Source organism: Lepisma saccharinum, chromosome 8 (assembly GCF_977018435.1).
Source record: "Lepisma saccharinum chromosome 8, izLepSacc3.1, whole genome shotgun sequence".
Taxonomy (NCBI): Eukaryota; Metazoa; Arthropoda; class Insecta; order Zygentoma; family Lepismatidae; genus Lepisma; species Lepisma saccharinum.
The window spans coordinates 94,287,403-94,309,800 of record NC_139236.1 but is presented as its reverse complement, the minus strand read 5'-3'; the positions used below and the strand labels follow the sequence as shown (position 1 = coordinate 94,309,800).

At 38.5% G+C, this 22,398-nt stretch overlaps 1 protein-coding gene across 2 annotated transcripts in view; it reads left to right on the top strand.

The window, feature by feature from the left end:
• nmdyn-D7 (nucleoside diphosphate kinase homolog 7) overlaps positions 1-22,398 on the top strand; it is a 59,918-nt gene that overhangs the window by 12,858 nt on the left and 24,662 nt on the right. For both annotated transcript variants that reach the window (XM_083127323.1, XM_083127322.1), the window contains 3 exons: positions 3,713-3,826; positions 13,649-13,815; positions 14,553-14,714. In XM_083127323.1, coding sequence (XP_082983449.1) covers positions 3,713-3,826; positions 13,649-13,815; positions 14,553-14,714 — 443 coding nt within the window. The remainder of the gene's footprint in view (positions 1-3,712; positions 3,827-13,648; positions 13,816-14,552; positions 14,715-22,398) is intronic.

Sequence of the window (22,398 nt, the reverse complement as noted above, 5' to 3'; positions counted from 1 at the left end):
AATATTCTTAGATATCAAGAAGAATCCAACCAAACGGGATATATATTTAATACTATCACGAAAAAGTGAAACATAAAACTGCATTGGTGAACGTTTTAAAAATTGACAAGTGCATGCTCCCAACCTCAAATATACTGCAACACTAGTATTGCAATGAAATTAACGCCACTCTCTGTCCTGTCTGTTTAATCTCGTGAGAGATGGTCTTAAATCTCTCACTGAGTGAAGTTAATGTCCAATATTATGAAATAAAATACTAATAATAAATACGTAAATATTCTAATATCATATTTACTCAAATTATTCAATCATAACAGCAAATCACTTTCTTCAAGAATTGACTTTTCTCTGCCAGCCCTGCTAAATTTTCACTTTCCATCTACTGATTTATACGAGGGGTGGCCAGAAAGTAATTACTAGGTACATTGATTTTTTGCAAACTCCAAAACCGTGAAAAATGGTAATTGCTGCGAAATTATGTTTAGGAATGTGCAGTGATGTCTGGACACATTTTTCGCCCATTCGAAATAATGCGAATTATAGGCATTTTTAGCGATTTTTTTTAAAGAAATGCCCTAAAACAATGAAAAATTCCATGAAATCCAACACCCTTGTCTTTTCTAGGTCATGTTTGTGTACATAGAACATGTAAGTTTTCCAACATTTTACTCAAGAGTAAACTATAGAGTTATACGTACGTGGAATAATTCCGACAGCCACATTAAATCATTTATTTCCCACGATTTTTTCAACTTCTATCAAAACGATTTGCATCACAGAGCAAAGTGGCAGGGTTCTAACAGGAGATCGAGTGTGTATCTACCGTCAGACGGGAGCCACATCTTCGTACTTGTCGCACGAGATGTGTTTTGAATTACCAAGCTAAGTGCGCACTATCGGCATTTGTCGAGTGAGTAATAATGGAGCTCAGTCGTTAGGGCATCTGACTACTATGTGAGAGACCCGGGGTCGATCCCCTGCGGGGGAGAACCGGGATGTTTTCCACCTATTGAAACTGCTCCGGCGCCCACCCAGCATCATATGAAGCTGGTACCTTGAGGAAACTTTGAGGGATAAAGGTAGCCAGGAGTGTGGTGCTGATCACATTACCCCCAACTTCAGCCGTGATCAAGAAAGTGTGGGGCCCTAACTCCACACCAAAATTCCATTATCTAAAATCCTTACCTTAAAATTAATAAAGGGGTATGGAAAATAACTTTCCCAAAATAACTTTCAAGATATCAAACTCTCGCGAAGAGGCATAAGCCATGTGACTTACAATTTGAAACAGTAGTTTAAAAACACCATGAAGGTATAATTTTAGATATTTGCCAGAAAATGTGCTAAAATGAAAATGTGAATTTTGGGAAAAATTTTCGGCATAATCACCACCGTTGTTCTGGCATGTGTCGCAGCATGGCACTAAATTTTGTATGCCCATGGTATATGTGTCTGACAGCAAAGACTGGAACTATCTCTACAGCAATGTAGTTGTCAAATCGTTGCCTTGCCAGAAACCTCTTCAGTTAAACAAAGAGATGAAAGTAGGTACATTCAAGGCCAGCGCTGTACAGGGAGTGGTCTAAGATCTCTCACCTGAAGTGATGCAAAGGGCCCGTGTGTACTCAGCTCTATGGGGTTGTGCTTGTGCACATTCGATTGGCCTTCCGTGAATTGTCTGCACAATCGTCTGACCATACTATCACGCACGACGTCCGGTCTGCACAACTCACACGATTGCTCTGTGCCAAATTCTGAGCGTGCAATGTAGGCTACATCGCAGTCGCTGAGAGACTTTATGAGAGCTGCAATCTTTAACCTAGAACCGTCCTAAACCGGCTACATTGCAACTGTACCAGATTACAGCTACATGCCACTTCTTCCTGCCTGTATGTGTGTGTGTCGCTCTCCGACCACTAGTGTTGCGTATAGGCACTATGGGAGCTTTTTCAAGATGCCCCTCGTATATGAACTTTCAGAAGCTTTTATTATTAGTGTGTTCCTGTTTTAATGTGTTGGTTAGCTAAATCAGCTACCTATACAATGCAATTCTATAAATTCCTTGCGTTAAATTTCTAATACTTACATACCCTTTTCGTCAGCATTAATGGTATAACTGCATGTTGTCAGTTTCACAGCACTTCACTTGGATATACTGTACTGAAGCAGAAATCCCATCGATAATGTAAGGAAATATGACACTTTCTTTTGTTTGATTCAGTTGTTTCACTTATATGCAAGAGTTAAGTTGTTTGCTTTACAGAGAAGAGAGAAGTAGCTTTATACATTGAAAAATGAGTCCGCACTCATAGTTTTTGCAAGCAGAGGGTTCCAAACCTCAGTGGAAATATCAGCATATAATACAGAGAATGTATAAGGAGACTGATAAATTACAAATTGTATTTCTTAATCAATCACTCTTATCTCATTTAGTCGTAACTTTAAAAATAATCAAGTATTTTATTTTAAACTTACTGCGTATGACAAAATTCCATAATCCTTACTTAGCTTGTGAATTGTAATAATTTTCCAAATTCATTATTTTGCAGTTTGAATTGAAATCATAGAGAATAGAGAAATTAAGTCAATTTAATAGAAGATAATATTGGTACTTAGCAAAACCATACGTGGATCTGTATGAGTTTATTATTTCCATTTGCAAAAACATCGATTTAGTTTAGTTTGTAATTGTCAGGGAAAAATTTAAATTTTGTCCTGGAAAACCTGGAAAAGTCAGGGAATTTCATTTCTGCTTGTTTGTAGCCACCCTGATAGTTTTCATTTGTTAATATTACTCCTAAGTATTTGAATTTGGAAACTGGTTCAAACGAGTTGTTATCAATAATTAGATTTTGAGTATTACCTAACACTTGGTTTCGGCCTGTAAGCATATATTTAGTTTTCTCTTTGTTAACTTCCAAACCTATCTCTTTAGCAGTTTTGAAAAATATTTTAGCATTATTCTTAATTGTATTCACATCATCCCCCAGTAAGTCTACATCATCTGCATATGCTAACAACTGAGTCACACCATTTAATTTTAGTACTTCTTTAGTTTCTTTTACCTTCCTTACAGCATATTCTAAGGCAAAATTAAAGAGCAATGGAGATAATGCATCTCCTTGTTTTAACCCATGCACCATTATCAAAGTATCAATTCATATCATGTACTTGATAATTTGTGCTATATTTCATTGATTTTTACTTTTTAGTAGATTTTTAGTTAACTGAGATGATGTAATGATCCATCGTTCTGCACTGATGCTAAATATACAGTTCATTGTGTAGGCAATGATTTGTTGAGGTTACTTTTGCATATTGTGTACATGTCAGACAACCTTATTGGATGAACAGTTCCAGTCTGTCCTCGGGCTTGTTGTATAGGGATGTTTATTTAATGGATAATGTAGATCGCTTCAATGGGTAATAACTAATTATTATTATTTATTGTTGATATTTATTATTGAAAGCTCAAAGAAGGAGACTCATATTATCGTAAGTAAGTGACTTTTTATCTGATATTTTTTTTGTTTTATAATAGAAATATTTTTGTAATATTTGTCAAGCTGTGAGTAATTTGCACAAAACAAATTATGAATGAAAGCTCTATATGGTTCTTGCTATTTAATTGTCTTTGCACATTACTGCCCATTCTTAGGGAAACATTTAAGAATTCATTTCGTTGTTCAACACTGTGAATATTTCATTTCAGACTGATGACGATTTTGGCCGTTACACGTTTGTTGCTGAATGGTATGATCCAGAAGCTTCTTTATTGCGCAAGTTTTATTTATTCTTTTTTACTGGAGATAACACCTTAGAATTGGTAAGTGCACTTAGTTTCATTTTATAAAAACAAAAATTTTCACTATACTTTCTTAAAAGAGCTGCTGTTAGTGATGAACAGTTGATGGGTATTTATATTAGGGATAGACCAATATGAAATGTATCTAATAATGACAACTAGGATGCAAATTTAGGTATAAAACCTTTGTAAAATAGGCACTATAAAATTAAAAATATCCCAAAATCAAGTTAGCGTGGACTTGTTATTAATTTTCGTAGTCATTTGCACCCTTATGGGCCTGCTATTTTTTATTCTATTATAATAAAATCCAAATATTCCAGTTATGGCTATTTACCTTATATACAGGGTGAGTCACCTAAAATTACCACCGGAAATGTTTTGTGAACAACCCAAAAATATTGAAAAACTACTTTCGCAGATATAAAGGTATGAGAGGTGCTTGTGTGGATACAATATGTTCAACTACGTAAGGATGTACGATTTTCAACACAAACTGGAAACCTCATGTTATTTTTAGTGCATTGAAAGTACAACGTCGAGATGGACCTAAGGGAAATCGGTAGGGATGGAAAAGAGTATATAGATCTTGCTCAAGATAGGGACAGATGGAAGGCCTGTGTTGCTGCAGCCATGAACCTTCGGGTTTAAGAAGGCTAGAGAGTTTGAGTTAGAGCATTGAAAGTAGGGGAAAATTTTATTATTAAGAATGGCTTTTGTTACATTGTAATGCATGAAGTAATTCTAATGTGAAGGTGACACATGAAACAAACATCTCAGAAGTAGGACTGTGTAGCCATTCTAAATGATTTTTTCCCCTACTTTCAATTGCACTAAAATAATATGGGGTTTTAAAAAAAATGTAAGTTTGTGTTGAAAATTGTACTTCGTTACGTATTTGAACGTAATATGTCCACATGAGCACCTCACATAACTTTATATCTGCGAAAATAGTTTTCAATATTTTTTGTTGTTCATGAAATATTTCCGATGGTAATTTTAGGTGACTCACCCTGTATATAGTTTGTTAAGATTTTTCCACATGTAGTCCAGGGGCATATGTAATCCCGTGGATTTATGGATGTCCAAAGGAGTTTTTCCAGGGAGGGGCAAGGAAGGTATTTTTTTCCAGGGTGGGCAAACAAGGCACATTTTCTCCAAAAATAGTGTTGTTCCCTAAAAAAAAAAAACATTGCTTAAATTTGAATTTATGATGTTCATGCAATAATTAACTCATATTATTGTGGCTAAAATGAAATTATATGTGTGAAATACATAATTTTTGGTTAACTTTCATTTTCAAGGGGGTGCCATATGTGACTACCGGTAATACATTGTTAGTGTGGTACACAATCATGTACTACCAGGTGTTTTTGCCTGCAATTGTGGCATGTGGCCTGTGTGATGTCATAAATCCAAGATGGCTGCCACTTCATGCACTAACAAAGAAAATCGATCATTACTCCTTTAAGAGTGGTTTTTGATAAAATTTTATAGATACATTTCTTGTTCAGAATTAAAGAAGGAACAAAATTTATCCTTACAGGTTTTTCATATCTGTTATGGAGAGATATCCAGAGAAACTATTTTGTGTCCTTTTCTGAAGGATTCAAAGCATATATTACACTTTACTTGACATTCTGGCATATAAAGGGGATATTTTGTTCATGCCTAATATTGTAGCAAATGGCCTATGTCACGCCATACATACAATATGGCTGCCTCTGCAGATATTAACAAAGAAAAATGACCATATCTCCTAAACTCCTTTGGAAGTCATTTTGACCATTTGTAAGTTTGTTGGGTTTTTGCACGAAGGGAAAACATGTGTATGGACGATGCCTTCATTTGGAGGCATGCAATCATGTATTTCTACAGATGTTTTGTAATGATGCGATCATTACTGGATCCTTTTTTATGTTATAAATTGTGTATGTCTATGTATTCCTGTACGTTTGGGTTCTTGGCCGTTGGGGGAGCGGTAAGTTTCCAGTAACGGTTTAGGTCATTAGCGGGGCCTATAAATAGGAAGGGCAGGGGAGCAGTGGGCCTCAGATGTTTGGCGGAGTACAGCAATGTAAGAAGTATCTTTTTCTCTGAGGGGAGCGGCTGGCGAGCTTTCTTTCATTATTATGTGAACCGACGGCAGGGATGTTAACTTTCTTTCTTTTAATACACACACTTGCTCTTTTCACATTATTCCAATAGTTTATTTCATGTGGGAAACCGGGTACACAACACACATACCTTCAGCCACCTTTTTTGGTACTGAGGGTTATATATTTTTTTTACTCGTGGAGCCAGTGGCTACGCGAGTCTACACACTCTCTTCGGGAAGGGGGACAGGGTACACCGGAATGTAATTTTGCGAATAATGGCCAAGAATTAACTACTGTAAATATAATATGAATAAACCCATATATATCTAAAAGGAAATGGGTGTTAAGTTGTAATTTGAAGAGGTATGTGTATATTGCCTAAACTAGCATCCACAGAACTTCAGGTACTGCAAGTTTTGAACCTCGGGACAAGGATTCAAAAATGTATGGTTGTGTATATTGTGTATGTTGCTGAGAATCAGCTTAAAAGCACAAATTATACTGTTACAGTTTTGCTGGAAAATGTGTCAGAGACCATACATGACGTCCAAAATCCAAGATGGCCAGCATGGAGCTTCTGCGCATAAAATACTGTCCATATCCTGATTTAGAGTTCGTTTATCAGAATTTTCCAGATGCATTTTCTGTTAATAAATAACAAGTGAATATTCATTATTATCAGAGGTCATCGGGAGGTGCGACGATGACCAAGCAAAATAATAAAAATATTGCATTTTATATATTTTAGAGAAGTAGTAAAAATAATAATTCAGAATACTTGCATATTTGTGCGAAATACACCAAGTGACAGCATGAAACAGCTTAAAATACCCAATAGATTCGCTAATCTTAGCGCATCGAAACGAGGCCCCTGTACCACCCCTCGTGCCAAAACCTCCCGCCAAGTTTCCTATTGAAGGCAATTAATTGCATAAACAACTGATTCAGATCCCCTCATTCTTTAGAATGACACGAAGGCAATGTTGTCCGTCGGCCCAGCTCATCGCAGAATGGTGCAAATCTCTCTTCTTGTCTCTGCCGGTGCCGATAACAGCCGAACGCTTCCGAACAGGCAGACAGGTCCAACGACCTGTACTTTCCCCCTCTCTTGAAGGTCTGGGTCATAACAGGCCCTTTTTTCAGCCCCATCCCCATGTTTACAGCAACGGCAGGGTTTGTCTGGAGTCATCAAGATTCGTCCGTGTGTCCAGTGGAGTGCTCAAGGAGGGGTTGTGAGGATCATAATTCTGCTTAGGCTCAATATTATTTATTTTCTTAAAAAAAAAGAAGAAATAAAAGACAGGAAAAGATGGCAAAATGTGGACTTCAGGAATGACTACTAAAAAGTACACGTAACCCCCTCCCCCCTCTTCAAAAATCCAGAGCACACCACTCGAATGTGTGCTATTTTCACTTGTTAAGAAGAGAAGCACACATTGAGTGATATGAATCTGCTTTTTATTATCAAAACAACAATTGGCAGCTAACCATAAATGTTCTTCTTACCTTTAAATGCGACAACTGAGGTGTTTGCATTTCAGTCTCCATCATATTTAATAATTCTCGTCGTATGGGATAGAATTATGTGTCTTATGTAGTCATAAGGTCTGTGGTATGATCTTTTACATCGAATTGGCAGTGACCTTGGCATTTTCCACAGAGAAATATTGTTCCCCCCCACTCTCCTCTCTGTTGAAAGATCGACTCTGACGTTTAGCAAATCACTGACATTTGGCAAATCTTGCGATGACTACGTAAAAATGTCACGCTTCGCCACTGATTATTATTATTATCATTATGATTACTATTATAGTGAAGGAGTAATAACACCCCCTGTGACTTCCACATTATCTTTTGAAATTTAAGCAGCTTACCTGTTATCAAGATTAAAGAGTTGCTGTAATCATTTTGGAAAAATTATGTCATCATTACAGTCACTTTAGTCAAATTCCTCGTCACTCTTATCTGAATCTCTGTCCTGTAAGTCATAGTTTTCACAATTTCTTCATCTGCACTACAAAGACACAGTTCAGTACGTCGCATGGCATATGCATGAACAATTCCTCTTTCTGCAACCACATGTAAACTGTAATATTCTCTGAAGCTCTAAGCAGTGTCACTATGACAGGAATGATCTTCTTGTCATCCTCATTTTCTTCTTTTTCAATTCAACAGCCTAATAGGTTGTGTAGTTTTGGATGTTCCTTTTCTGCTTTTATTTCACTCCAATACTTGGAAGCAACTCCTTCTGGTGAAAGGTGTAAGGGTTAAGGTGAGTTTTTTATTTTTATTTTAGAGTTTACAGGAAATTTGTTCTTAGTTATATAAATTAAAACCTTGGATGGTCAAAGTCATGGTAGAATAGGGGATCTTGGCTCTAGTCTTGAGCGTGTAACTTGTGTGAAACCAAGGGGCTAGCTGCTCTAATGGTATCCCAGTTTGTGTTTGTACTTGCAAAGAAGGCAAAGAAGTGGTCGTTAAATGCCTCGCCGTTCTGAACACACTATCCCACAGGGCAGTAACCGTTTCTGACCAGGAGGATCTACAATCAGAATTCACTCACCTCAGAACCAGTCTACAGCAGAATGGATACAACACCAGAGATATCAACAAGGCAGTTTCATTTCAGCAGAGACCAAACACGGACAACAGTGTGGCCCTTAAAAGGGCTGATTCTTCACAACCCAGAGAAGCCAAACATGAGGGTAAGGCCCTTACAAGGACCGATACTGCACCGCACAGCCCCTCTGCCAGTAGGAACACAGGACAGGAACGCCCAACTGTTACAGTTTTACCATTTGTAGGACACACCTTCGGGAAGTTAAGCAGAATTCTAGCCAGGCACGGGGTGAAGACTATTCACAGGTCACCACTGAAAACCAATGCCCTACTCCGTTCAGTCAAAGATGACCTGGAACTCCGCATTCCAGGAGTATACCGAATACCTGTGAGTGTGGGACACCATACATAGGCCAAATGGGATGCACCATTGAGCAGCAACGGAATGAACGTCAATGTAATATTTGATTATTCCAACCGGAAAAGATATTACTTGTGGAACACAGAATCACCGAGGGACACAGTATTTTATTTGCTGATACCAAAATAATAGCCAATGTGCCGGTTACTGGGACCGACGGCTAAAGGAAGCCATATCCATTTCACTGGAAAGCACAAATCTCAACAGGGATGTGGGACTCCAGCTCAGTCATGCCTGGAACCCATTCCTCCGTAAAAACAAGACACCAGCCAATGAGAACACCAGGATCCAGAGCGAGCCGATAGGAAGACAAGAGTCCACACCACCACATTATAGTCATGTACACTGGTCTCCATTTCTACATCTGAAGATGAAAGCAATGTATGCCCTCAAAACGTTGGAAGCTAACTCCAATTTAACCTGGCTGGTAACCCGAGAACACTTGTTCGAATCACGTCGCCAGGAAAGCTACAATTCCGACAGTCTCTTTGTAAGGTGTACAATGTACAGTAAGTACATGGCACAAAGACGTCAGTGAAGAATCATCGGACACCTGGAAGTAGGTCAAACACAGACTGAAGTCACAGTTGCATTGACTATGCCACAGTCATTTCCAGGCTTTGGCGACGGTTTCAAGACACAATAGACATTCATAGTAGGCCAGAAAGTTGTCAACGAGTAACAACACCACAACAGGGCCGATATCTGGCATTAACTGCATGACGAAAACAATCGATGTCTGCAAGACAACTGTTCTCAGAGCTTGCAGCCACCTCAGGGGTTAGGGTTTCTCTCGCCAAACTGTGTACTGGAGACTCAGGACAGCTGGTCTGTATGCCAGATGTCCAGTAGTGTGTGTCCCGCTTGATCCATACTTAATTTTCAAAGGTGATAATACAGGATGACAAGAAATAACCCGTACTAATGTTTGTGATCATAAAGTTATTAAACCGAAACAATTGAGCAAAACAACACTGAAGAACAATGGCGTGGGACCTTAGGAACAAGATGTTTAGCCAGTTTCGAAGTGGCCTCCCTGGGTGGAGATACAGAGGTCCAAACGGGCTTTGAAATTTTGGGCGATGGGCCACAGGTCATCGGGCGACAATCGGTTCCACTCATGACGCAGCGATTGCTTCAGCGACTCCAACCTGTGGTGGCGTTTAGCACATACCCTGGCCTCCAAAATCGACCAGACACTGTAGTCCATTGGGTTGAGGTCCGGCGAGTAGGGCGGCCATTCCGTCGATGCGATGAAGTCCGGAAAATGGGTTCTGCACCACGCTTGCGTCATTTTCGCCCTGTGGGCCGGAGCGGAGTCTTGCTGGAATGTCCACTGCATATCGCCGAAGTGCTGCTGGGCCCACGGAAGGATGACGTTCTCGAGAATGTCGCGGCGGTACACTTTTTGGTTGATTTTGACCCCTTGATCCACGAAAACCAGGGGCATCTTGCCCCTTGCGCAAATTCCCCCACACCATGACCGACTGCGAATTTTGAAGGTGTTCGACGATGGCTGATTTACCGGGAGCCTCTGCAGATCAGGTCCTGTTGTTTTGGTGGTTGTGCGGCTGCTCCACGGTGAACAGCTTCTTGTCTGTGAAGAGAATGCGCTCCCATCGCTGACCTGCGGCCCGTCGCTTCAGAGGGCGGCATCTTTTGAGTCGCAGGCGCTTGCTTTCATCCGTGAGAAGCTGAACTTTTTGGAGCTTGTACGCCTTGAGGTTGAGGTTCCTTTTCGCCATTTGCCGCACCGATTCGCGGTTGATCCCGATCTCATGGGTGACTTTTCTCATGGAGACCCTCGGATTTCGCTGAACTCTCTTTTTGATGATCTTGTGGTTCGGGGACGTGTTGATTGTAGGCTTTCTTCCTCTTCCGGAACGGTCGCCTTCATGGCCGAGCTCCTTGAATCGCCGAACTGCATCTGAGACTGTCATTTTTGGAACACCCAGCAAACGAACAATTTCACATTGACGCTTTCCTTGATGCCACAGTTCCAAAATTGCACTGTGTTTGGTTGACAGTCTGAAACACAAAGACTGTAATCGTTATGAAGCCGAAACAACAGGTACAGTTACAAAAGACTATGGAGAATCCAATAACACAACAATTATTTGGCTAGGGTACACTACATTCTTGGCTGGATATGCCAAACTTTGTACGGGTTATTTCTTGTCACCGTGTACATGTGCATATTGAACCAAATTGGTGGATGACTTTCTTGAAGGTGAAGAAATCCACTGCTTGGTCTGGCCACTGAGGTTCCCAGACATAAATCCAGTGGTGCCTTAAGAAGATGAGTTAACCCACGATCCTGCACCAAGGACATTTCAAGAGCTCCGCACTGCTCTTCGTGGGGAATGGTACCAGCTACCCGTATAGCTCTTGAACCACCTTGTAAAGAGCATGCTGCGCCATTACAAGGTTGTGTAGCTGTTAGGGGTAACTTCACCCCACAAACATCCTTTTTCATCAGTGAAGTGATCTTCTATTTTCTTATCTTTTGCATATGTATCTTTGTACTAAAAAAGCAATTGTTAATTTCATGCATTCTACTCTATTGTATATGAGATAACGTTTTGATTACTTTTCACTGTTTATGCAGTTCTGACAGTTCATTAATAAAACATTTTCTCATACGTTAGTCATGCCTAACTTTTGGACACTACTGTAGTTATAAAAACTGTAATAATATTTTTCACTTTTTAATTATTAGCATAAAATGCCTTTAGGAAATTCTGTTAATCAAACTCTAAATCAGGATATGGACAGTATTTTATGCGCAGAAGCTCGATGGTGGCCATCTAGGATTTCGGATGTCATGTATGGTCACTGACACATTTTCCAACAAAACACATGTAGTAATACATGATTGCATGCCTCCAAATGAAGGCATCCTCCATATACATGTCTTCCCTTCGTGCAAAAACCCAACAAACTTACAAATGGTCAAAATGACTTCCAAAGGAGTTTAGGAGAGATGGTTGTTTTTCTTTGTTAATATCTGCAGAGGCAGCCAGCCATATTGTATGTATGGCGTGACACGGGCCATACACGACATATTAGGCATCAACAACTTATCACAGACACTAATTTGCCCCCTTCATATGTCAGAATGTCAAGTAAAGTAGAATCCTTGCAGAAAGGACACAAAATAGTTTCTCTGGATATATCTCCATAACAGTGCAAGATATGAAAAAACCTGTAAGAATCAATTTTGTTCCTTCTTCAATTCTGAACAAAAATTTTATCAAAAACCACTCTTAAAGGAGTTATGATTGATTTTCTTTGTTAGTGCATGAAGTGGCAGCCACAATTGCAGGCAAAACACCTGGTAGTACATGATTGTGTACAATGTATTACCAGTAGTGATATACAGAAGGTTGTTCGCTTTATATCCGACCATTGTCAATTTGGTGCTGCCACCTGGCATATCATGCTGGAACTATGGGTCTGCTGGCGGGAGCAGTGTTGTGTCTGACCTTGTAGGTATGTGAGTGTTGGTAGTGAATGTTATCAAATGGCGCTGAAAGTCAACCGGTATTGGGAGGGTTACATAATTGCACTTTTCCATGCTAAGTTTTCATACGTACACATTGTGAAACACTCGGGGTGACTACTGCGAAAGCTATTGTGGCCCGTTACACACAACAGGCTCTCCTTGCAAAACATTCACCCACAAAAACTACCAGGAGAAGGGCTGTAAGCAAAGTGTCACCCGTAGTGGTAATGGGGATCCGTCGATTGGCGTGCCAAGAAAATCCCCCGACTCAACGTGATATGGCCCACAGATTTCACCTCGCACCGTCAACTGTGAACAAAACAATTTGCAAACGCCTCAGGTAGAAGTGTGTGCGGAAGGCCCGTGTACACCACCTTGTACCGCGTCACATTGCCGAACGTAAGACGAACTGCAGGAAACTGTATGAAAAATAGCTGATGGGTTCCAAATGGAAGAAAGTTGTCACAATGGATGAATCATATGTCCATCTCACTGCTGGTGGTCACATTCGGGTGAACACATACCGTGACATTGACAGCAAGTGGCGCAGCAACTTTGTTCGTCAGTGTAGGGAAAGTTTCCCTCGTAGCTTTATGGTTGTGACGGGATTCAGATATGAGGGTAAGTTGATGATACGCAAGGTGGACAAAAACATGAAGGTGAATGCCAGATACTTGCAAGACTCCATTCTGACACCTATCTATCGGAGTGACATCCCAGAATTGTATGGAATGGGTGGAATGGACGCGAACCACGTGATGATCTATATGGACAAGGCTTCGAGTCATACCGCCAGAACATCACTACGTTTTTATCAGGAAATGGCAGAGGAATTAGGAATTCGTGTCATTCCGTTTGAAGACATTCCTGTGAAAAGCCCAGATGCCAGTCCAATGGATTTTTGCACATTTGGACTGTTGAAACGACATCTTCAACATCGCCGCCTGAGCACCCTGGATGGTCTATGGTTAGCTTGCAGGGAGGAGTGGGACAGAATTCTCATGCCTGTCCTGCGCTGGAGCTTGCTGCAATGGAAACTGCAATGCCGAGCAATAGTCCATAATGTTGGGGGTCCAATAGAACATGATCGGTGGTGGCGGCGGCACGGTATCTCTTAAGGTGAGTACCCGTCAAACATGGTTGGATATAAAGCGAACAACCTCTGTATTCCCTTCATTCAAAAACTCACGGACTATAGAAATATTGACATAGGCCCCTGGACTATTGTTAGTCTGTGAAATTTCTGCATTATCTTTCAGTATGATATTAAAAACAGGCGCACTTTTCTCAAGAGAACGAAATGTGAGGGCATAGCAGACAGAGACATGTACGTGGGCAACACGGTCAATGTGTTTTCCCGCCTTATGAGCTTGGTGGAGTATGGAGATGCCTACACAAAAAACAAGTTGATGTCGAAAACTGAGAGGTTGGTACTTATGCACTAAATTAACTACTTAGTAATGAAAAATACAGTATTGAAAGCAACGTAGTTTCCATTCGTCTTAGCAAATCTTCAATCCAAAGTTTGTTTTCAGTACATTTTGTTCTCAGATGAAATAATTAAGACTGGAAATACAATGTGGTGTTTTCGAAAATGTTGTGCCAGCATGCAGATAGAGTGACAACTCTGAAATAATCCAAACCCTCTTAAATAGCTTACATGAGAGGTTTTCAAATAACGTAAATATTTGTTGTAACAGTTTCATTAAGTGACCACTTCCGCCTTCCTTTTTGGAACTCGTTAATAGAACTATGAAAAATAGCTTCACGGAAAAATTGAGTACTAAGGTTCTCTGTATTTATAAGAAATTGCATTGTAAAAAAAAAAAACAAGTACATTGTGAATTTTTGAAAAATTGTCATTGTTACACGTAAAAGTAAAACCTATCAGCAAGAAATGGTGGTGGATACACTTTTCATATGCTATGTTTAAAATAACAGCGCATAATTTTTCTTGGTAAAGAATGTTAACATTTTCACGTCATGATTGATGTGTTAATTGCTGCCACGTCTTGCTGTTTTGTTAAAACCTCCCATTCTGAGGTACATAACTTGGGTGGTTTCATTTGAAACCAGACATCCTGAAAAGGTTAAAACAAAAAACGTTTTGTTTCTTTTGAAAAAGAAACCAGACTTTGCTCTCATTTTTCTCTTTCTTCCCAGGACATTTGCTATGGTGAAACCAGATGCAATACACAAGTTTGGACCAATTCTTGAAATTATCATTAACAACGGTTTTAAAGTATCAAAAGCTAAAATGGCAAAGTTTACAAGAGATCAAGTTGGTATATTTTACAAAGAACACCTAGACAAACATTTTTTCCCGTAAGTATGAATGTCATTCTTTTTTTATTGTATTCATTAAGGTACTCTAATTGTTTCTCCATGAAACTACATAAAATGCATGAACATTAGTCCTGTATTGAAATTATCTTATTTCTCCATTATTCTATTGTATTATCAACAGTTATAGAATAGCCATGGTTTCAGTGCTGTGACAGTGAGCACTGCCAAGAAAACTTCTTGCATATTATATTACTCCCTGATTTGAATAAAAAAGGATAATGGTTTTCAATAGATTAACATGTAGTTGTTGAAAACTATTTGATAAAATTCCTGAGTTAACCTGTGGCATCTGAAAAATATGTTATTTAATCTTCTAGCGGGTGCGTTCATAATCGTGTACACCAGCAGACGCGTGACACATTTTTTACGTCATTTAGTATCATTCATTATGAGCAAGAATTTTTATAATATAAACGAAAATGTTTTTGGGTCTACATTTATTTATATCATATCTGAGGTTAATATAAATGAAACATATTGAAATACAAGTTAGAATGCTGAAAAAGACAAAAAAACAAAAAACAGTACGTAACTTATTACATATTTATAGCGCACCATGCTTTTCATCAGCAGACGCGTGTCGTACTTTTTACGACAGATATTCCTGCTGAAAACCTAAATATTACAAGTTTATGTACACACACTTTACATTCCAAGTTCAAGAGGGCCCGAGTCGAGTAAAAATTCTCTACGTCATATGAAAAATTATGGGCAGACTATGGCAATATCCTGTGTGCACACTCCCGCCTCCCCCTTTCCTCACCGCACGCACGCACACACACACACACAACACAAACACACACACACACTATATCTCGTATAAACTAAGTAAAATAAACCAAATAATAAGAACTTACTTTCACATTTTCGGATATGTCCTTCTCCTCAAAACATCCTGGGAACGAGCCTAGCTACCAAAGTAGGTCAAGTCGCGATTAGCCTTTCTGTGCATAAAGCGGACTCAAAATGAAAATCAATCAATCAATCTATTCTATTCGAGAAACTTGAAGGATACGCTGAATTTCGCTAACGTCTACGTTTTGTCGACTTATTTTCAACAATGACCTGATGAAATAATTACAGAACAGGAGCAGGCACGCAGCGCAAACTTTACGACACGGTGTTCTGATCTGAAATAAACAACAATTAACAGAGTATAACATATGGATTAGTAACAATGACTGCTAATATGCAACACAAAATACCTCTTTGAGGAATACATAAAAAGCATAGGTCGATGAATTCAAAGGAAACACAAGAAAATTAAAGAAAATTACTTTTGGCGTAAATTTTGCGCAGGCGCGCCCGCTCAAAGATTAAAAATGTTATCATGCTTAATTCCTTTTCATACCTTGAAAAGTTTCATAAAATAGAACATATCATTCTTAATGGTGCATTGCGTACTGTTTACACTTAATTGTAATAAAATTGTGTGTGTTATGAAATCGTGTGTTATGTAAACAATCTGTTATTTCTTAAATTAGCCCATTTAAATACACAAGTATTTTTATCAAGCCATATATCTCATTGCTACAAGTAACAATGTTTGTCCCTCACACATGTTAATAACAAATCGTAGTAATGGTAGTTCTAATATAAAGTGGTAGTTAGTAACATGTAAAATCTGTTGAAGCATACAATCTGAATTTTTGTGAGAAAGAAATGTATATACTATGTAAAAATAAATCTACAAAATATATTGTTAAAATCAGTTTTCACATTCTAATTGTATCTTTATTGTAAATTTTAGCTTTTTTTTGCATTGTAATTGTGTTTTCTTAATTTTTACCATTCTTGTTCTGTACTGTGGACAACTGTGGTAGTGTGAACTCACTAATAATTTAGTGGTTGAGGAGTAAAACTTGATAACCCACAAAAGTATGGAACCAAGAAAAAGCAAGTTAAAGTTTGTCTATTGCATTGTAGCTTGAGTAGTACCCAAATGATCCTGTGTGTTTTTGCTATAGATCTTTTCAGTTCTTATGGTGGGTGCTATGGAAGCTGGCAAGGGAAGTGGGGAACAGGGAAGCGACCAATCCAGCACGATAAGAAATGCAGCAGCCTGTAGAACGAGGTTCACATAGTATTTATTTCTGCCATGCCATATCTCTCGGTGCCACCGCTATTGTCTAGTTGGTCTGCGGCAAATTCCCTGCTCCCCACTTCCCTCACCAGCTTCTACAGCACCCGCCGTAAGAACTGGAAAGACCTATAATTACCGGTTACTGAATGGACCTTGTTCTCCAATGTATGATCAACAGGAGACTGTGCAGCGACTATACCTAACATTATTTCAAGTTTGTATGGAGTGTGAGTTACCCAATTTTACTTCCGAGCTGCTCAGTTTTTATATTATTATCACTTTTTCTGAAATGAAGTTCTCTATTTATTATGACATGCAATTGTTGATGATGAACATCTAAATTTTGTTTGTATTTTTCCTTCACTAATGTTCATACTTAGGTTCTATTATCACAAATCCATCTAGCTTCAGCTGTTTTTTTTTTTTTTTCAGTGTTATGCTCCTGCTTTTTATGTAATTTTGCATCTGTCATTATCAGGAGTGCTCTTCCCCCCGAAAGCCAAAGGAACATTCTCCCACCAAAAGAAATCATGCCATCCATCCCCCCCAAATCATATCATTTGCACCTTCAAACCATATTGTAATCCCCACAAACTATTTAATTATGACAGTGTGTGTACCAAAAGTAACATTTTTCTTAGCTTTACTAAATAATATACTTGATGTACCCCTCCTCCCTAAACAGGGGTGCCCACCACTCAAGACCAACCCTAAGATCGTTCATCATAATCCCCCCAAAATAGTTAAGATGAATACGCAATAATTGATGTCTGTTTGAATGAAATACCATGCCAAACTGTCTATATTTTGTAATAGTTCGATTTTCTAAAAAACTTAAAGCTAGCACATTGATTGGATAAATGTAGTAAATTAAATTATGTAAATATACATATAAACAACAATTTAACACAAATTGTTACACAACTTAAGATAAAAATAGAAAATTCAATCTTGGCACACCAAATAACATGCTCCAGCCGTATGACTGATTCAATTATTGTTTCACGAGACATTACAGAATTTTAGCTAGAAATTCTTAAGCTCGGGGCGACAATAATTACGTGTATTTTTATTCAGTGCAAATTGAACTTGTTAAAGTGAAATTTTCCTGTAACAAGAAGTTAGAAATGCGGATTCGATATATTTTTGTTCCAAATGTTCAAAATTTTTGCACCTGCTTTAAATTATGCAATATACCAACACTAAGCATTATATTTTAAGAAGTGATGTTATTAATGAATATCGACAATATCACTTATGTCTTGTAATGCAGCTATAGTATAAGGGTTGCCCAATTTAAACTTAAGACTTTTGTCGTAACGTCGTAGCTTAACTATGCAGAGCTTTGTTTTTGCTCTGGTAGGTGGCGTTGTATGTAAGAAAGCATACGTCATATGCATACCTGGTATGGTCTGACGGCACAGTGTGTTGTTTACATGCAGAAGCACATTCAGAACATGGATTCGTCCAAACGGGCCCAGTGAGCAGTTATTCAATTTTTGAAGGCAGAAGGTGTTACTGGAATTGAAATTTATTGTCGTATGAAGAATATTTATGGGAATGCGTGTCTTGTCATGCAGCACAGTGTTCAGATGGTGTGCTGAATTTCGTGATGGACGTGTATGCACTGAGGACATGCCTAGACCTGGTCAAGCACACTTAGCCATCACCTAGGAATCAACTTTGTAAGGGAGAATTGCTGAATCACAACCCGAGAGATTACAGAAACATTGTCATTCAGCAAGGGAACTGTTCACACCATTCTCCATCGACGGTTGGGATATCACAAGGTGTGTGCACAGTGGGTCCCGAAGCATCTTTCTGAGAAGCAGAAGGCTGGACAAATGGATGTTTGCATGGAGCATCTGCTGCCAAGCAGAGGGAAGTCCGTTTCTTTCCAAGATTGTGGCCGCAGATGAAATGTTGTGCCACCACTTCGACCCAGCCACAAAACGGATGAGTATGGAATGGAAGCATTCCAACTCACCATGCCCAAAAAAGGCTCACTCCTCCATCAGAGCTGGAAAAGTGATGCTCACTTTTTTCTTCGACGAGAAGAGCCCATTGCTTTTGGATTACCTGGACGTAGGTGGGACTGTCAACTCAAGCACATACTGCACCACCCTAAACAAACTGAAATCGGCCCTCAAGAGAAGGTGACCTGGCATGTTGTGAAATGGGGTTCTTCTGTTGCACTACAACGCATGCCCTCATGTTGCACAATGTGCCGTGATCTGCTGCGGCGTTTCTGCTGGGAAGTCCTCTACCATCCTCCCTACAGCCCCGATCTCTTGCCCTGCGACTACCACATCTTCGGACCACTAAAAAAACATCTGAAGGAGCGCTGGTCCACCAACGATGCTGAGGTTCATGATGCCGTTAAAGATTGGTTCCGCAGTCAACCATGTACATTCTTCACTCAAGGTATCCATACCCTTGTGATGCACCGGGACACTTGCTTGAACAGACAAGGTGACTTCCTGTATGTTCATATATATATCAAAACATTAAATGGTAAAGAAGTAGAAATAATCAAGCAAATGGAAAGGTACAAAATAAAAATACTTGAAATAAACAAAGTAAAGAAGAAAGAAATGGGGAAAAAATGCTTGAAGTAGGAAATATATTGAGCTATTCAGGAGTACCAGTTGGAAACAGAGCAAAAGAGTGAATAGGAATTACAGTAACAGAAGAAATAGTCAGAAGAGTAATCAGCTGGGATCCAGTAAATTCAAGAATAATAACTTTAGACATAGACTAAGAAGAAACGATTACACTGATTCAAGTATATGTACTAACCGAAGATGCTAATGTGAGAGACAAGGAAGAATTCTACACAGAATTACAGTCAAAAGGGGGAAAAGCAGAAAGAGGAGGAAGAAAAGTTATAATTATGGGTGACTTAAACGGAAGAGTGGGAAATATCACTTGAGTGGATTCGGAACACTTGGAAAGTATGGAGGAGAAGTTATTAGAAATGGAAATGTACAGAGAATCATAGATTTTTGCATAGAAAATGCATAGAGAATGCAATGCTGATAGGAAACTACAAACATAAAACAATACATCGAATAACGTGTGAAGGCAAGGGAAGAAATGCCAAAAGCATCATAGATTATATAATATACCAACAACAAATAAGACAACATATCCGAAACATAAAAGTAATAAGAGGAGCAGAACTTGCAACCGACCACAGCCTGCTGGTAGCAGAAACACGGTTTTATGCAGGGATGAAGAAGGAAAATAAAAATACCTACCTATTACAAAATAAAAACAGAAGAGTTGAAGAAAAAAGAGAAAAACCAAGAATATCAGAATAAAGTAGGAGAACAACTAAACCAAGAAACATTTGAAGATGAAGATGTAGAGGAAATGTAGCCAAGAATCAATGATATAATACTCAAGTCAGCAGAGGTATGTGGGAAAAAAAGAGTAAATACAGGAAGGAAAATAACCAGATGGTGGAATGAAGAGGTAAAAAAGGTAGTACAGGAGGAGAAAAAAGGATGGAAAAAATATATTAATACAAGAAGAGATAAAGACCAATTGGATTATCTAGAAAAAAGAAACACAGCTAAAAGAATAGTGAGAGAAGCAAAGAGGAAAACATGGGAAGAATTCGGAGAAGTGGAATCACAATACAAAGACAATAAGAAAGGATTTTGGTGCATAATAAAAAGAATAAGACAAAATGGTTGAAGAAGACTAAGAAGTGTAAGAAACAAAGCAAATATTGTGGAAACTTGAATTGCAAATGTGTTGGAAAACATGGAAAGAATACTTTGAAAGTAAATTTGAAAGGGAAGACAGGAACAGCAGACAGGAGGATTGGAAAACATAATAGACAAAAACAGGGAGAAGCCCGACCCTGTGGCCGAGTGGTTAGCACATCGCGCTGCGACGCCAAGGGTCCTGGGTTCAAATCCCGGTCGGGTATGGTTGTTTGTGAATGTCCATTCATCAATTTCATCATTTCATCACTCATCCCCATCTTCGCAAATTAGCCAAGAGGCACAAAACGCGAAGTAAAATAAACTAAATCAATCAATCAATCAAAAACAGGAAGAAGTAGAAGAAGAATACAAGAGCAGGATAAGGAAGAGGATGGGAATGAGATAGGAGAGCTAGTAAAGGAAATTGAAATAGAACAAGTATATGAAGCAGTGAAAAGAGTATGAAATGGAAAGGCAGCAGGAATAGATGAAATAGCTCCAGAACATATAAAATGTTGATGAAATACACTCTGGAGGCAAGGACTAAACTGTATCAGAAGATCTGGAGAGAAGAGAAATTACCAGTAGATTGTGAGGAAAACATTATTATACCACTGTATAAGAAAGGAGACTCAATCAACTGTAAGAACTATTAGGATCCTGCGATATTTACTCTTTTCCAGCTTTGCCAAAAATGTGTGGTTGAACTTTCCCCCACTACAGAAATGCATTGATAATCTAAGATTTAACACTTGATCAAGAGCTTCCTATCTCCCCCTTTAAATTTAATACTCAGTCCTCCCACCAACAGTTCCATGCCAATTTTAGACTTACTGTTGATATTGAAGAGTGGATATTGCCTCCTCCAAATAATTAATTCTCAGTCTCCACACCAGAATTTCCGCAACAGTCTAAGACAATAGTAATACACAAGAATTGGATAACCCTCTCAATTTAATGCTCAATCCCCTTCTAACTAAAATACCTGCCATAATCTAAGACCAAGAATTGGATACTGCCTCCCCCCAACCAGAATCCCCCCCCCCCCAGAACCCAGGTGTTAATTAAGGTCTAATATGTAAGCGTTAAGCGTTGGATTTTCTCCCACCCCCTTCGATAATACCCTTAACCACTTTCTTTTCTTTGTCTAATGCATTAAATATGGTGCATTTAAGGTGTAAAATTTTCACATGTATTTTGGAAAAATATATAAGTGTTCAATTTTATATTATTTGAAGGAAAAAAATCCCCCCCAAAATCTCGATGACGCAGCCTGTGCCATAATCTTCCCCTGTGGACACTCCTGGTCATTATGGTACATCTATGATACATGATTAGAGGCATTCATTTTTTTTTTCACGAAAACACAAAATGTGAAAAAAAAACACTGTAATGTTCATTTTTAAATTTTTCAAAAAACATAAGGTGTATTTTCCTACAATGTCTTGTGAAGAAATGATGTGCAATGAACTGCAAAATGTGAAATAAACTCTCATACTCAAAATTTAAAGTTTATTTGCTATAACACCATTAAGCCTTGTTTCCATTATTATGAAAAAATATAAATATGCTGACCAAGGCAGTAATTTATTTTATTAAAAACATAAAGTAAACTTAACGTTTCAACCTTCTAGCAAGGTCTTCATCAGACTCTGTATCAAGTACAAAAGTCTTGATACAGAGTCTGATGAAGACCTTGCTAGAAGGTTGAAACGTTAAGTTTACTTTATGTTTTTAATAAAATAAATTACTGCCTTGGTCAGCATATTTATATTTTTTATTTGCTAATGTAAAGCCTTCTAAAGTCAGAATTATCCTGTAGGAAAAATTTACTCCTTTACACAGGAAAAACTTAGTACTCTGT